The sequence below is a fragment of the Stylophora pistillata genome, chromosome 12, assembly GCF_964205215.1.
Source record: "Stylophora pistillata chromosome 12, jaStyPist1.2, whole genome shotgun sequence".
NCBI lineage: Eukaryota > Metazoa > Cnidaria > Anthozoa > Scleractinia > Pocilloporidae > Stylophora > Stylophora pistillata.
Window position 1 is genome coordinate 27,349,384 of NC_142530.1, and position 15,859 is coordinate 27,365,242.

Sequence of the window (15,859 nt, forward strand, 5' to 3'; positions counted from 1 at the left end):
AATAATTTTTAGATTTTCATTGTATAACAGAACAGAATCATACAAAATTGTCTAAAATCCAACACTAGCATTTTAAATTGGACACTAACATCTAAAATCAGACCCTGAGCATCTAAAATAAGACACTACTGTCCAAATTGGACACAAGTGACTAAAATTGGACACTAGTGTCTAAAATCCGACAGTTAACTGTCTAACAATGGACACTAGTGACTACAATTGTTCACTTCTGTCTAATAGAAGACCATGATGAGAATGATTGCTGCCATTAGTAATCCCTGCCATAAAAAGTAAAACTCACTTTCTCATCCACTCCACAAGAGAATCTTTATCATGTTTTCCTTGATAACGATATTTTTCTTCACCATTTCTGAGAAGATCAAATTTGTGAAAGACATTGATTTAATAACAACTGAAATCAAAAGGTTTGCCAAAACTGCTTAGGGTCCATATTCAGAAAAATTAATCATAATATCAAACTATTTATTCTTATTATTACTAGGTCTGTGATACGTACTTAGCTCCTTGCCCTTCATTTCAACCATTCCTTATTTCTTTCCACCCTAAACATCAGTACAAATATTCTCCACACTATTCTCTCTAAATGTCCTGAGGTGTGGACAAGAACTATTTTAGAGCTTCTTTAGTTCGTGATCATTTCTTTTATTCTTGTGACCCTAATGTGTGATTCAAGGGTGACATGGTTGGGAGAAATTAGATGTTGGTCACTCTGAGCAGTCAAAGGGTGGAGAATACACTTCTAAAGATGTCATTTTGAAATAAGTTAAATCAATGTGTAACTGAGCCTTACTCAAAATATATCAAAGTTGGAAATCCTGTGATATTGAACTTTTCTCTAATTGGATATCCTTCGTAAGTATCTACATCCATTCCAGCCATTATCTGTTGGGAAAAATAATTGGTGTGAGTACCAAAATACATGGACTTGGAACTTATATGAACACAGGAGTAACAGTTGGTTATGAAATTTGCACCTGGTCAAATAAATTCAAAATCAGGTGACAGATCTTTTTTCTACTCAGCTTCTTAACTATACAGTCATCTCAATATTACCATAAAAAGCCCTCCGTCACTTAATAAGTAATTTTCCGCTAATTGCTGGTCAGAAAAGAGAAAATTTTACCCAGTTAGTAAAAATTTAACCTAATTAGAAATAAAATTAACTTAAAGCAAAAATTACCAAGTCCAAGTGAAAGTCATCTTGAGAAGGTCTGTTGTCAGTGGTTACTGACCAAGAGTGAAAGTCATTAGTCAGAGAGAGTCAAGTGAGGAGTTGATTGTCTGTATTGCTGTAAGGTTGGTTCATGAAAACTGATCAATGAATTTTGCTGTTATATTAATGAATTTAAGCCTTCAGTACCCCAAAGTCGTAACCAAGGTGTAGTAGGCAACTTCTAAATTGGAAAGAGATTACAGACGGGTCAAATACAGTTCTGTTTGTTTTATCACATTTATATGTTCAACACCCAATATGTTAAGAATTTGTTTTAAAACAACTTACAGCTTCCCCTTTAAGTTCAGTGGCTGCTAGAGCGTAGTCAGGTTTTAACTTTTTACAGTAGCCACACCCTGAAATTCAAACAGCAAAAAACTATAAGGTCACAATAAGGCAATCAAGCAGAGGCTGGCAGGGACAAGCAGGAACGAGCAAGGGTGAGCAGGGGCCAGCAAGAGCCAGCAGTAAGGAGCAGGGAAGAGTAGGAGCCAGCAGGAGAAGCAGAGAGGAACAGGAGGGAGTAAGGAGGAGCAGGAGGGGCAGGGAGAGAAGGAAGCAACCGGGAGGAGCAAGAAGGAGAAGGGAGAGAAGGAAGGAGCAAGGGGGAGCAGGGGAAAGCAAGGAGGAGCAAGGCCCAGCAAGAAAGAGAAGGGGTGAGCAGGGGTGGTAAAGACCAGCAGGAGTTAGCAGGGAGGAAAAAGGGGGAATAGGAGCCAACAGGGCAAGCGGGGGTGAGTAGGGAAGGACCAAGGACCAGCAGGGGTGAGCAGGGAAGGACCAAGGGCCAGCAGGGGCAAGCAGGGAAGGACTAAGGGCCAGCAGGGGTGAGCAGGGAAGGACCAAGGGCCAGCAGGGGCAAGCAGGGAAGGACCAAGGGCCAGCAGGGAAGGACTAAGGGCGAGCAGGGAAGGACTAAGGGCCAGCAGGGGTGAGCAGGGAAGGACCAAGGGCCAGCAGGGGTAAGCAGGGAAGGACCAAGGGCCAGCACAGGCGAGCAGGGAAGGACTAAGGGCCAGTAGGGGTGACTAGGGAAGGACCAAGGGCCAGCAAGGGCAAGCAGGGAAGGACTAAAGGTCAGCAGGGGTGAGCAGGGAAGGACTAAGGGCCAGCAGGGGCAAGCAGGGAAGGACCAAGGGCCAGCAGGGAAGGACTAAGGGCGAGCAGGGAAGGACTAAGGGCCAGCAGGGGTGAGCAGGGAAGGACCAAGGGCCAGCAGGGGTAAGCAGGGAAGGACCAAGGGCCAGCAGAGGCGAGCAGGGAAGGACTAAGGGCCAGCAGGGGTGACTAGGGAAGGACCAAGGGCCAGCAAGGGTGAGCAGGGAAGGACTAAAGGTCAGCAGGGCCAAGCATGGGGAGAGCGTAGCAGGGGCAAGAAACCTCAGATCATTGAAGATTAAGGAAAATATTGACCCCTTATACTAACATCAGTATGCATATTCTCCATACTGTTCTCTATACATTTCCCAAGGTCCTGAAAGTGAGAATTTGTTTGAGAATCAAGAGGGTCTTTGGTTTGTGATCATTTCCTTTATCATTTTGACTTATATGTTTGATTGAGAGGCAATGTTTCAGGGAGAATTAGGTGTGAGTCACTCTCAGGAATCATAAGGTTAACAAACATTTGACTCACATGGAGCATAGAACATGACCATCACTGCTTTTTTCTCTTTTGTTGTTAGTTTGACAAATTCCTGCAAAACAGAAAAAAAGACTATTTCATGAAAATTGATTTTCCAGCCCTGATCACTTAACAGACAGGATCTGTTATTCTAAAGATTTTCAAAAGTTTTTGAATCACACAACTTACACTACTTGTGTGAACATGTCGTACATCCTCTGTACCTTCTTCTTCTTCCCATGGCATTTCCCCCGTAGGATCATTCATAAAGTTTAACAATGACTGAAGAAAATTTTAAAAAATTAGGTAACTATTGGGATAAACATTAGTAAAAACAAGGTTTGCTTTTATCAATTTTTCCATTTACAATACAAACAACACAAATACCAAATTCAAATCAATGATTTCACTCACCTTAACTGTGTTCTTCCTATCATAATCTTTGTTAAAATTCCCATCTCTATGAAAAATGAAACATTTAACTTAATATTAAAAAAAAACCCAAAAGCAACCCTGCCCATGAAACAGCAGGAGTGTTTGAAATATATGGATTGAAGAAATGAGGATAAAACTGGAAATGTGTGAAGAATACAGAATAGGCAGGGTGGGGTGATAGGGGGGGAGGTAAAGGGTAATAGGGGGGAGGTGAAGGGTAATAGGTGGGGAGGTAAGGGGTGATGGGGGGAGGTAAGGGGTAATGGGGGGAGATAAGGGGTGATGGGGAGATAAGGGGTAATAGGGGGAGGTAAGGGGTGATAGGGGGGAGGTAAGGGGTAATAGGGGGGAGGTAAGGGGTGATGGGGCATGGTAGAGGTGTGAGATAACAAGGTTGGACAGGATAAGAAAGTGATGAGAGGAGAAGGATGGACACCAGATGAAGAGGTGAAACACACAACTCTGCCCTAGCTTAGAATGATTACTGGGTGCCTGACGTAAAAGCAAAGTTATAGAAGATATCCAGACAAAGGGAGCAAGGCTCGACACTAATGGTAGCCCACTAGCCACAGACGAGTAGAAATTCGGTTTTGGCTATTGGTTTTCGATTTCCACTAACCAGTTTGGCTATTAAATGAACTGACACTGTCGTAGCATCTAAGATGTCACCAGCCGCTTGGCTAGTAAGTTGAAAAGTTAGTGTCGAGCCCTGAGGGAGAATAAAATGACTAAAAAAACTAACTTAGACTAGATGGACTGAGTTATAGACAACACCAATGGAGTTAGTAGAAGATCAGTAGGATGTTTTGGATACCAGATAAGGAGTTATTCAATCTGACACAGGAAACAAGGAAGGTGAGTGCATGCACAAAAGAAGAAAGGGGTAAAAAGGTATGAAGGGTGGAGTATGTAGGAATTAGGTGTCAGTAGGAAGGCAGTAAGGTGAAAGGAGATAAAAAATTTTGGAGCAAGTTAAGGTAGAGAAACTTGCCGGAAAGCAGGGTATAAAGGCAGCTGGGAGTCGGTGAAAGGGAAGGATGGATAACAGTGAGTAAAGAAGAGATGTAATGTGACTGCAGGGCAAGCAGCAGAATAAGTATTAAAACAAAAAGGCAGTAGAACTCACTTGTAATGCTTTAGCACAACAGGTTGAGAAGAAACTCTAAGCTTCTTGCACATTTTTTTTGTATCTTTGCTTTCTCTGTAAAAGTGCAATTATAATGATTAATTAGATCCAGCAATAGAGTGAATTGTCTCAGCCCAATGGTCCCCTTCTCAATGGAATTGCTCTTGAAATATGATGAAAGGAGATAGGAAGGGTATGGAGAAGCAGCTAGTGACTATAATTTCCAAAAGAATAAATGTAAAATTGAGTACATCCCCTGCCAATTTCAATTAATTACCTTCAGGGTAATGGGGCTTTTTATCATTGTTCATTAAACTTAATTGATTTAAATATGATCATTGCTAATTTAAAATCTTCAAAGTTCTGCAGAGGAAGTCTGTCAAAGCTGATCAAACTACCAAAGTAAATTGAGAGTGGATTTCCAATGGCAAGCCTAGGCCTTAGGTGTTTCAGAATGCAAATAAGAAACAAGAATAAAGAATAACTCCAAATAAAAAAAAATGGAAAAAACCCTAATTAAATCAATTCATCTCGATTTAAATATTTTAATAAAAGAGCCTTCAGCTGCCTAAACTATGCATTAAAAATACTCACCCACAATTTATGTACGCTACCGTCCCTTTGCCTTTAATTTCTTTTGCCACTTCTGCTAAGACCTCAAATCTACTTGAGGCATCACGTTCTACAAAATATTTTTGTCCAAGCAAAGAATAGTTTTCCTATGATATGTTGTGTGAGAATTTATGGTTTCTTGGGTTACAATATTCAGAACTTAAAATGCACCCAAATATTGAAAAAGGAAAGGAATATTAAATCTTTAATACCACTGGAGTGAGAGAACGTGCAATCAGGGCTTATCAATAATTGGTTAAGAGTATCAAGTTTGCGCATCTCGTTTTCCAGGCAGTTGAACTAAAAAACAGTTATAATTGAAACATTCTAAGAGAAAATATACACATATCAGCTGTTCACACTGAATCATGCATGGTTACTGAGAGACGAAATTTTGTAATTATAAGCTATAGCCCACGTAATGAAATTTTCAAGCAGATTACTTCCTTTCCACGAGTAAAAAAACAACAAATCAACACTAACTGAATTTTTTCTTTTGCATTTCTACAATCAGTGCATCGCACAGAATCTTCTATAAATTACCTACCGCTTTGAGCAAACAAAACAAGCAAATTGGTATGGGTCCTTTGTAATTTCTTGAATGGTTTAATATCATTTACTTCTATGATGGAACTTTTGTCGATTTTCTTCTTGGCTTGTTCGGATAAACCAACAACCTATCCCGTTAAATTAAAAACAATATTGCAAGGTAAGATTCACAAATAATTGAAATTGACTAGTTATAAGCGATTTAATTAAAGAGAAAAAAGGGCAACCAGTGTAATCTTTCTAAAAACGAAGATCACACCATACTTACAAACACAAGGCATATGAAACTGTCCAACCAATAATATTTCTTCGCCATCTTACTGGCGAAAAATTAAAATTCCGTATCTGGTACAAGCTCCAGGAAAACTTCCAAATTCGTAATGTGTAAAACGATGTTTTGCCACGTGTGACTGGAGACTGGGCTTAGTGGATTCTCCGCACGGGACCAGGGAGGGTATAATTAAATGTCAATTTTAATTGGTTATTTGAAACAGAAGAAAACTACTATAAACCAATAGAAACAATCTTTTTAGGAAAGCTTGCAGGCTCGAGGTAAACGACCAGCAGTTTTTAAAAGGATAAGGTCGATGATTGGATAATATTTACCAAAGCTGTCCAATCAGACTTGCTTTTGTCTTAGTCAACTAAGGTGACAAGATGGCGGATGAGAAAAAAACTCTTGTAGGAAACACTGTCCGTTCTGCTTCTTATAATGTTATTGTGCAGGTTACGTTTAGGATACTCACCTTTATAATGAATGGGATCCTCTTACGTTACACTACGAAAGATATGATCGGAGTTGTGAACGTGCGACTGATGCTCCTCAATCAAACTATCGTCTTCGTTGCCCGTGAGGCTTTCCGAAAAGCGTGTCTCAGCAAGTCAGCGGATAAAAGATGGGCCCAAGTCATTAACCTTCTCTGGTGTGTGTTTCCTCTTGGAGTCGTATTGTCCATCATTCTTGGTCATGTGTGGTTGTACTATCTGGAGATTCCTGATCCGGTGAAAATTCCAAACTACCCGTTAGCAGTGATGGTTTTTGCAGCTAGCGGGTCAATCGAACTTTTGTCAGAGCAGCTATGGGTTATTGCTCAAGCGTTTGTATTTTTGCGCCTCAAAGTTGTCGTAGAAGGCATTGCAAACTTTGCTCGATGTGTTATTACTCTGGGACTGGTGGTTTTTGTACCAGACCTTGGGATCATTGCATTTTGTTTTGCACAAACGGCATTCTCAGTTTTAGTAATGGTTTTGTATTACGTGTATTTCGTATACTACATCAAAACTGCCCCCAAGGATCAAAATAATGAAGAAAGCGACTTTCCTCTTAGATCATTGCGAGACTTTTTCCCAAGAACTGTATCAGGGAAGAGTTTTATCAGTGGAGCACTGGCGCATCTTACGTGGAGCTTTTTTAAACAATCCTTCCTGAAGAAGATTTTGACTGAAGGCGAACGTTACATTATGACACTGTTCAAGGTTTTGACATTTTCTCAACAAGGAATTTATGATGTGATTAACAATCTTGGTTCTCTGGTTGCCAGATGTGTCTTTATGCCAATAGAGGAGAGTTATTACACATTTTTTGCATACACTTTGGAGAGAGGAAGCTCTGCCCATAAGCAAACGCCTCAGTCAACAAAAATGGCTTCAGATACACTGGAGGTTGTTCTAAAGTTTGTTGTTTTAGTTGGATTGACGTTTTTGGTATTTGGCTACAGCTATTCTTTTCTTCTGCTTGATATCTATGGAGGAAAGACTCTGAGCAGCGGAGAAGGTAATTTCGACAATGCAATATCATAAAATTTTGGGACTAAATTGTAGTGCAAAATTTGGGTCAGAGTGCATGCGACAGAACTTAACCCTTCAACCCCTAAGAGAGACTGTCATCTACATGTAATTTCTCCCTACAATATCGCCCCTAAATCACTTATAAAGGTCATGAGAATAAAGAAAATGATCAGCAACCCAAGAAGCCCATGATCGTTAAATAAATTCTCTCTATCAGCACCTCAGGAACCAAAAATGTGCAGAGAACAGTATGGAGAAAATGCATTCTGATGTGAGGGTGTAAAGGGTTAACAGGGGATGGTACATTTTTAAGTTAGATATTTTAACGACAATCAGCTATGGGGAATGCTGTAGGATAGTTTCTTAGCTACCTTATCTAACTGATAAGTTTCAATGTTCATTTTAGGTCCCTCTCTGCTGCGATGGTATTGTGTTTATGTATTGATTATTGCTGTCAATGGCATGACAGAGTGTTTCATGTTTGCTACCATGAGCAAAGATGATGTTGACTCCTATAATTACAAAATGATGACATTCTCAGTGGTGTTCTTAGCAGCATCTTGGTATCTCACTATTTTTGGGAGTGTTGGATTTGTCATCGCTAACTGCCTCAACATGCTCCTGCGCATTTATCACAGGTTAGTAAAAGGAAATGTTGTCTATATTATGATCCTCTGGGTATCCCTTTAAGGTGCATGTTGTTGGTAGAGCTGTTTGACTCTTGAAAGACCTGGGGTGAAGTCATCATCAGAATCATGTATGTTATGTAACTCTTATTTTATCCTTCACTGAGGCTGTTAAGATTTCCTTCAGTCCACAGCAATAATCTTTTGATTGTGTAGTCTGATTTTCTGAGTAAGAGTAGTCCTGAAAATGGATTCTTGCTGCTAAAAGTAATTAGGGACTTTAAGCAAACCACGACGACGACGTCAACAAGAACGTGGAAAAACAATAGATCTAATTAGCAGAACAATAGCTCAGCGCGTGCATTTTAAAACTTAGTACATTTCTCAGCCGTCCTTTGCAAAACGATAGCGTGAAATCAGCAAAATTTGCATCGTCTGCGAACCGAAACCGCAACCGCAACGGCAAATTATTTCAATTTCCATTTGCAACTCAGCGCTACTTTAATACGTTATGTCGAGGTTGAGTTGTGGCGCCGTATGAGATGGTAAACACATGCAGCCATTTTCGAAACTCTAATTAAAAGTAGAAATTTATTTTTTAATGGACGTCTTCCTTGGCGTTTCCGTCCTGACTGCTTAAGGTCCCTATTAATGTTTTGATAACTTTTCCTCTATCTTTTGTTTTTTAGTCTTGTATTTATCTACAACTATTTCAAGTCAGCCCCTCATCTCAAACCTTTACAAGGACTTTTCCCATCAACTCTGGTTTTGATTGCATTTGCCTTTTCTTGGGGCATAACTGCAATGTCAGAAGCAAAGCTATGCTGTGAGCATGGATGGTTTTACCGCATTCTTCACATTGGAATTGGTGGTGTTTGTTTGTTGACTGTGGCAGTGTTTGTTTTCTTAAAGGAGAAAACTCTGGTAAATTTTATGTTGGAACACTGGCTTGGGAGAATGAAGAAGAAAGAGGAGTAGAGGAAGTAAATGTTCTGGTTAGCTTAGGAAAGGTGACTGAAGAGACAAGATAAATTAGAGTGCAAATTAAACTGCAATTATCCTGTCTTTCTCTTGTCCATTTGCAATTCATACTGGAATAGATATATCTCCTCATGCTAATCTTTTAATATGACTGCCAAGTATGATCCAACAGGAATGCAAAACAGGCCCCCTTCATATATCCCCGACCATTTTCTTGGATGATTTAGCTTAAAGTCAACTGAGAGGCTTTTTCGTTTGTAAAGGTAAGTTTATTAATACATCCATCATATCAAAACGAATGTCCTTTTGAGTGGTGTCATTTGTATTCTGGTGATGTATGTGGTAGTGTGGTAGCATTCCAGCTGGGCAAAACAAAATAATGTGACCAGCATTTAACGTTTAGTGTGGCGAAAACGTGACGATGCATCCGAGGAGGGTAAGAACTGGACTCATCTCTCCTTTGATCTGGTAGCTTTCAAACTAAATTTTATCATATCTGTATTTTATATAATTATAGACTAATTAGTTTAGGCAGGTCCACATCAGCTGTAAAGTTGCGCAAATTTTAACCAGCCTTATCAAATAAAGTTATGTATGTATGTATGTATGTATGTATGTATGTATGTGTGTGTGTGTGTGTGTGTGTGTGTGTGTGTGTGTGTGTGTGTGTGTGTGTGTGTGTGTGTGTGTGTGAAGTGGCTCTCATTATTGCGCTGCGACACAAGCGTGTGTGTGTGTGTGTGTGTGTGTGTGTGTATGTAAAGTGGCTCTCATTATTGCGCTGCGACACAAGCGATTCTCGGCCCGCAATGAAGTCTAAGTCCTTGAGTAAAGCGAGCCGGAGAGGTCTGCATGGGATCTGGTACTCAATATTTGTGCCAGACCACAAAACCTGTGGCGTTAATCTTTCTGCTTTAGGTCGCGTGAGCTCACGTTAAGCGTTATGGCGGATTTGAAGGCGCCCTTGTTAGACGTACAAGTAATAGTTTTGGTTCCCCTTTTTCTGGCAATGAACTTCCACTCTGTGAGAGAAAAAGTGGAGAAAGTCTTACGTACACGGCAAACGCGAAACAGGTTTCTTTCGCGTAGAAACGGTAAAGTGCAACCGGCAAACGTGAAAAAATGCGGGAAAAACAAGGTCACGTGGTCACTCTTGCCGTTCACGTTTCAAGTAAATGCGTTGCTAAATCTCTCTAATGTAGTCCTGGAAATTTATTTTGGGAAACGTGGTGAATGCAACGTGCGGAAGTTCATCTTAATGCATCATATTTTGGGTGCAAAATAATGTAGAAACATTGAAATTAATTCTTCGGAAGTTTAATATGAAACATACTGTATAGAAATTAATGGATTATATTTCAAATGACTTAACAAACTTCCGCGACTGGGGTCGTTTACGTGTATTTAGTCTGAGTTCTTATTGCCTCCTTGTGAAATTGTCAATTTGCGTTATTGATGATAGAATCACAGTAATATTGTTGTAGAGCGTTTTCAAGGCTCGATATTTCAAGCATTTTTAGGTTTACCTTTTTGTTTTATTAAGTCTCGCCTTTTTGCCCCTACGTGCTATTTTGATGAATCTATAGTTTTGATGATTTATTTTTAGTGTGTGCTTGAACTTGGCTCAGCACTTACCGTGCTAGACATTTTAATCCCTTGTTATGGTTGAAGATAACTAGTTTGCTAGGTGGTCATGTTTGAGTTGGTAAAACTGACCTTGAGTTTTACCCACACTGAACATCCTGTTTTGGAAGTTCCCACGGTTAGCTAACCCAAACATGTCTGTGATTTTTGTATTTAATACTGGAGCACTCCTTGCTGAAAGTAGTAGAAATAAGTAGTAGAAATAAGTAGTAGAAATAAGCAGTGGAACAAGAGAGAGAATAAAGAAGAAAATTACAGAGTCTCAGTACCTCTTGTTAATTTGCCAAGCGAGTGGTAAAACCCCTCAACAATATATCGATCATCACGGAGACACGCCCAAATGTGTGGAATTTCAAAATATCCATGGTCACAGAACACGGATCACCGTCTTCGTCTTCCAAAAAACTTCAATCTTGTATCTTTCTGCGCTGTCGCAAAGTCAACACAATCTCGATCAGCTAAGATATAGCTATCTGTGTTACGCATACCCAATCCCACTGCTGTTGAACCAAAACTGCTATCGCATAAGACAAGAAAATCGCTTTCAGCTAATAAGAAATGATCCACTAACATGGCAATGATGCCTTCCGTGGCCATCCCGGAACCGTAAATTGTAGAGTTGTCATCTATTTCTTGGGTGTAATTGTATTTTGTGCGGTTGAGGCAATATGCAGTTACGTTCAATATTTCGACATTGTAGCATACTAAGGTTGTGTTAGTTTCATCCGTGTAGTTGCACTGTGCCGTAAAGTTGAAGATTGTGGTGTTGAAGAGAATATCCAGATGTAAGATTGTCAAATTGGTGGTGACTACCTTTTGTGGGTAGATACCCTGAACTAATGTTCGCACTTGCTCGTTATCAGTCGAGAGAAACCAACGGACTTTTTCTGGTCCGTCTGTCTCATTGAAAAAAAATTCGCTTTCTACTTTAGTTGCGCAGTCGAAGAATTTTGACACGTTCTTGGCGTTCCATGTGCGGATGTTTTCAGAGGAGAAGTAATCAAATTGGTCGTCCCCTGTTCGTATGTGTATCCCAATAACTGGCCCTTTATGAAACTGTAACTGTGATCTCATTTCGTCCAGCTTACTTTCCAAAGCTTTTGACTTTGAGAACAAAAAGTCAAACGCACATCCTATAAGATTAAACTTTGGTGTGTTAGAAATTAACGGTGCAATTCCTAACTCCTTGGCGCGCTTCATAAGAAATGAATTCTTAGTAATCCCACCTTCGGCGAAATACCATATTGTGGTTATTTCTTCCACTGGCCAATCAAAAAACTGTTTTAAATCTGTAGAAGTGAACCACCTTTTAAAGTGTTTTGGTTCTTGAATGATGTACCCTTCTGCTTCGCGAACGTCCGTTTTCGTAGATCCCCAGTAGTGTTTTCGTATTTGTAACCCAGTGCAAATATCAATGGGTTCGCTGTAATTCCACTGGATGTTTCGCGGTGTCAGATGATTTTCTATTGGCTCAGGCGCACGCCAATCAATCAGAAAAGCCCTGTCAGTTAGAACTGACAGGTAAAACAGTGATGCTACAGCTCTGAGTCTGTTTCCATAGCCACAACAACCTTGTCGAGTGCCAGGACAAAGATACACGAGATATTTCTCTTCGCGACGCTTGCTTAGAATATCGTCATGTAATTCACGGTATTTTTCCTGCCATCCACTTCCACATATCTCAACTGTCTTTTTATGATACCACAAATCAAAGTTAAATTTCGTCCTCGGTATGGGACTAGGTGTAGTTGAAGATTTTCGACGTAAATCGGAATACTTATTTTTCATGTCTCGTACAGTTCCCTGAACGTTGCTGACCGTGTCAGTTTTTATCGGAAGATTCAAACTTCTGTGAATGATATGACCTTTTCTTTGGAAATTTTCTATTTTTGAAAGGATTGCGATATCTCTTTTTGTCGGAACAAATAAATCTTTCGTCGACAAAAACAAAGATTCATTCCACTTCAATTTTGTGGCAGTTTGCTCGCTTTTCGACAATTTATTCTTTCTGGTCGACGGGGAAAGTTTTACACTTGCCTTTGAATTTATATGAACTTTTGTTTGTTCGGAACTTTCTGTCGTAAAACTGTTTCCCACGTCAGAAGAACTTATTGTTTTGTTAATTTTTTTTGTCAGTGGAGGAAGGGCAGTCTTGAGCTTGCTGTTTGTTTCAAGGACGACTGGCTTTGGACTCCTACCATCTTCCTTTCTATTTTCGGAACTACTGAAATACTGGATTACAGTGTCGGCATTCAAGTTCACAAACTTCCCTGTGAACGAAAGAGCAACGGCTTATTGTTCAACGTCAACATAAGGCCCGTCTGTCTTTTTCCAGACTGGCTCATGTCAACCCTTTCTGGTCTTATACTCGTCAGCTTTCACTATGGTTTTCTAGGGGATTGCGCGAGCGGTGCCGGACGGGTCATATGATAAAAAAGTACTTATTGACTGTCTTATTCGGGCCAGACGGGAACATCTTTGGCTCTCGGTCGTGACATGCGGACCTCGCTGCGCTCAATCCGTAAGCCACATATTTTCCCGTCCGGCCCTCCCATAGAATCAACAAGTACCTAATATATAAATGTGTTAATTAAGATGGTTTTCCATGAGTAGGTCACTGAGGTCATATTATTCGTTTAAGAGCTTTTTAGGCAGCAGTAACTGCTTCTCAGTAACTATTAGGCAGGGAGCCGTACCTTGCTCTGTAAAATGCTGTGTTGTTCCGAAATAGTAAGCAAGTACTCCCAACGCTATTAGAACCAGGGCCAAAAAAGGTACAAACTCCCGATGGCATGTCCAGGAACTTCGGATAATTTTATGTTGTCTGACGAGTACCAATCCATTCAAGTCAGCTTTCCTAAAACGGAAAGAAAGTAACAAAACAACTTTATAAAACTCAACTTGATAAAACCTTGAGAAGCTCTTTGGCGCGTTTTGATCAGCCAATCCTTAGGCGGGAAAGACCTAGGACCTTCCGAAGAAAAACCTTTTCTACCTCGTTTCAAAATCTAACGGAGATTATGCATCTTTAGACATCGTGGCAACCGTCATATTTTAAGAAACTAAAGAATGGCCTGCGTGGTTGCTCATAATTCCTGAAAATATGGTTCTGAAAGCACGCCGGCTAGCCAATCCAACGTTCGCACATGCGCAAAAGTTTGCAGCTAAATATATTTGAAGCCTCTTGTATAAGTTTCTTTGAGATCACGGCTGATTGTGCGCTTTATAAGAGCGCGTCGATTTAGTTCTTCCAATAACCGCTCCAGATGCTTCGATCAGTTCTATGATTTAGAATCAAAAGATTATTAGATTTAAAACAATGTGTCTAATGTATGCCTGTGGAAATTTTGATAAGAGGATACTCTAACCAATCAATGCATTTGAGCGGAAATAATTTGCTCGATTGTGGATTGTTTTCAGTATTTTAGAAAACTTACCTCCACTCGTTTGATGTTTCCATCTTTCTCATAAAATACCAAACTGAATTGAGGTCGCTGATACGTAGTGAGCAAGGAATGCCGACTACGTTACTCAGATCTGTATGTTGCTGGGGCCAAGAAATTTTGTCATAGATCCTTATGTATCTGGAACGATCGCAGTACCCTCCTTGCACGATTGATATCTGATCATGCGTATAAAGGTGTAGTATTCATTGTCAACAGTCTTGTCTTTTTCAGTATTGAAGCTGTCAGGTTAAGATTTGCATAGTTTCATCAGAAGAGTTATGTTAATCGCGTCTCTGTTTACTCAGTTCATAAAATCATACCTTTACCTTGATTGGTTAGCTGAAGTGCAGTCATCTTGTCAGGGCAAGTTAAGGTCAAAAAGCTCACGTTTATTCGGTCAGCTATGTTTGATGGAATGTATCGAAAATGAATGCGAGTGTTTCTTCGGGGGAGGGAGCGGGGAAAGGCGGTCGAGAATACGCTTGGCAGCGCTTTAGTTAAGTATTTGCACTTCGAAATTGTATGCAGCATTTGAAAAACTTCGAAGTCGTTGTTATAAAAAACCAGTGGTAATTCTCTCTCAAATTCCTTCTCTGTTCGAAAATACTGCTATTGAAATAATAATATAATAAATAATAATAATAAACAGTTTAACGTGGAGAAACACGAAACAACTTAAACAAATAATTCAAATTGAAAATAACGTTGTTAAGAATCCCAACTGGCCGAAGGCAAACCAGTTGGCTATATTACAAGCATGGCCGAGGATTTGAAACTCGGGGCTACCGTGAAACAAATCCAAGTAGTGGTCAGGGCGGGACTTGAACCCAGGAACGACGGATTCCAAGTCCGATACGCTGACCACTCGACCATGCTGCCTTCTGTTGAAAGGTGAACTCTCATTTAAAATCAGCAGTGAAAATATCTGGAGAGTGAAATAGGAAACAGTTATGACTGACTTAACCAACCTTAATCCTTACAGAGAAATTAACAGAGCTGCTTTAGGTATTCTCAATTTTTATGGCAACGTCACGAAATTCTGGGCCTACGCGGAACTTTTCCGTAGTACGTTCTAGGGGCCCATTTCTCGAAAGTCTCGGTAACATAACGGGCCCAAAGCCATATTTTAGAATAAAAATTTAAAGGATAGGAAAGCAGGTTCTGGCACCCAAACCATTTTCTGGCACCCAAACCATTTTCTGACACCCAAACCATTTTCTGGCACCCAAACCATTTTCTTAGCTGATAGGTTTATTGTATCATTTTCAAAACGTTTGAAATCCCTATCTTGAATGAAAACAGAACAGCGTTCCGGGCCCGTTAAGTTACTGGAACTTTCGAGAAATGGGCCAAAATCCGTACCATTAAACAACGCGATTTTTAAGACCCAGACCTCTCTCGCTTTTCCAATCCCCCACGGTGGTCACGCTATTGCCTATTGCGCTTCGCATCGCTTACTGGACGTTTGGGAGGGCTTAGCCAGTAAAGGTGGGGGGGGGGGGGGGAGGGATCCTGGGGTGCCCGTGATCCCCCCTTAGTAAGCCTTTTTTTGAGTAAAAACGGTGTGGAAGTCGACATGACAATCAGGTGAGTATCCTCTGTTTGAACTAGTGTGAGCCCCCCCTTTGAAAAATCTTGGCTACGCCCCTGGTTTGGAACAGGCAAACTTTTTCGGCGATATTCACTTTCACCGTCGGGGTTCACTGTGGAATGGGTGGGGGGGGGGGGGGAGAGGGAATCTGAAAATAATAAAGGATGGTTGATTCACAATCACAACCAGTGAATATTGAACATATT

At 40.4% G+C, this 15,859-nt stretch overlaps 3 protein-coding genes across 4 annotated transcripts in view; 1 reads left to right on the forward strand and 2 right to left on the reverse strand.

Annotated features, from left to right (window-relative positions):
- Positions 1-6,003, reverse strand: part of LOC111340931 (putative protein disulfide-isomerase A4) — an 18,671-nt gene extending 12,668 nt beyond the window's left edge. The window contains exons 1-10 of one of the 2 annotated variants that reach the window (XM_022947859.2): positions 5,846-6,003; positions 5,576-5,705; positions 5,011-5,098; positions 4,417-4,491; positions 3,270-3,315; positions 3,045-3,137; positions 2,868-2,928; positions 1,523-1,590; positions 812-903; positions 302-370 (exon numbers count right to left, since the gene is read on the reverse strand). In XM_022947859.2, the coding sequence (XP_022803594.2) occupies positions 302-370; positions 812-903; positions 1,523-1,590; positions 2,868-2,928; positions 3,045-3,137; positions 3,270-3,315; positions 4,417-4,491; positions 5,011-5,098; positions 5,576-5,705; positions 5,846-5,893 (770 nt within the window). In that variant the 5' untranslated portion in view covers positions 5,894-6,003. Of the gene's footprint in view, positions 1-301; positions 371-811; positions 904-1,201; positions 1,249-1,522; positions 1,591-2,867; positions 2,929-3,044; positions 3,138-3,269; positions 3,316-4,416; positions 4,492-5,010; positions 5,099-5,575; positions 5,706-5,845 lie in introns of those variants that run through there. The other variant, XM_088741003.1, reaches the window with a different exon arrangement.
- A 199-nt stretch (positions 6,004-6,202) lies between these two features.
- LOC111340949 (man(5)GlcNAc(2)-PP-dolichol translocation protein RFT1) lies at positions 6,203-10,876 on the forward strand. The gene is made up of 3 exons (XM_022947875.2): positions 6,203-7,351; positions 7,772-8,003; positions 8,681-10,876. The coding sequence occupies exons 1-3, from the start codon at positions 6,235-6,237 to the stop codon at positions 8,967-8,969; spliced, it is 1,638 nt and encodes a 545-aa protein (XP_022803610.1). The 5' UTR covers positions 6,203-6,234; the 3' UTR covers positions 8,970-10,876.
- LOC111341370 (uncharacterized) lies at positions 10,274-15,820 on the reverse strand. Its single transcript, XM_022948339.2, has 3 exons — positions 14,054-15,820; positions 13,313-13,473; positions 10,274-12,886 (listed from the first exon to the last, which is right to left on the reverse strand). The coding sequence occupies exons 1-3, from the start codon at positions 14,083-14,085 to the stop codon at positions 10,998-11,000; spliced, it is 2,082 nt and encodes a 693-aa protein (XP_022804074.2). The 5' UTR covers positions 14,086-15,820; the 3' UTR covers positions 10,274-10,997.
- Positions 15,821-15,859: the final 39 nt, after the last annotated feature.

What these genes read in the sequence shown, in the direction of transcription:
- LOC111340949 (XM_022947875.2), top strand. Translation starts at nt 6,235, where the DNA reads ATGGCGGATGAGAAAAAAACTCTTGTAGGAAACACTGTCCGTTCTGCT. An exon ending in GACTCTGAGCAGCGGAGAAG is followed by an intron (nt 7,352 to 7,771) that starts GTAATTTCGACA and finishes TGTTCATTTTAG; the next exon opens with GTCCCTCTCTGCTGCGATGG. An exon ending in CTCCTGCGCATTTATCACAG is followed by an intron (nt 8,004 to 8,680) that starts GTTAGTAAAAGG and finishes TTTGTTTTTTAG; the next exon opens with TCTTGTATTTATCTACAACT.
- LOC111341370 (XM_022948339.2), bottom strand. Translation starts at nt 14,085, where the DNA reads ATGAGAAAGATGGAAACATCAAACGAGTGGAG. An exon ending in GAAACATCAAACGAGTGGAG is followed by an intron (nt 13,474 to 14,053) that starts GTAAGTTTTCTA and finishes TTTCCGTTTTAG; the next exon opens with GAAAGCTGACTTGAATGGAT. An exon ending in ACAGCATTTTACAGAGCAAG is followed by an intron (nt 12,887 to 13,312) that starts GTACGGCTCCCT and finishes TTTCGTTCACAG; the next exon opens with GGAAGTTTGTGAACTTGAAT.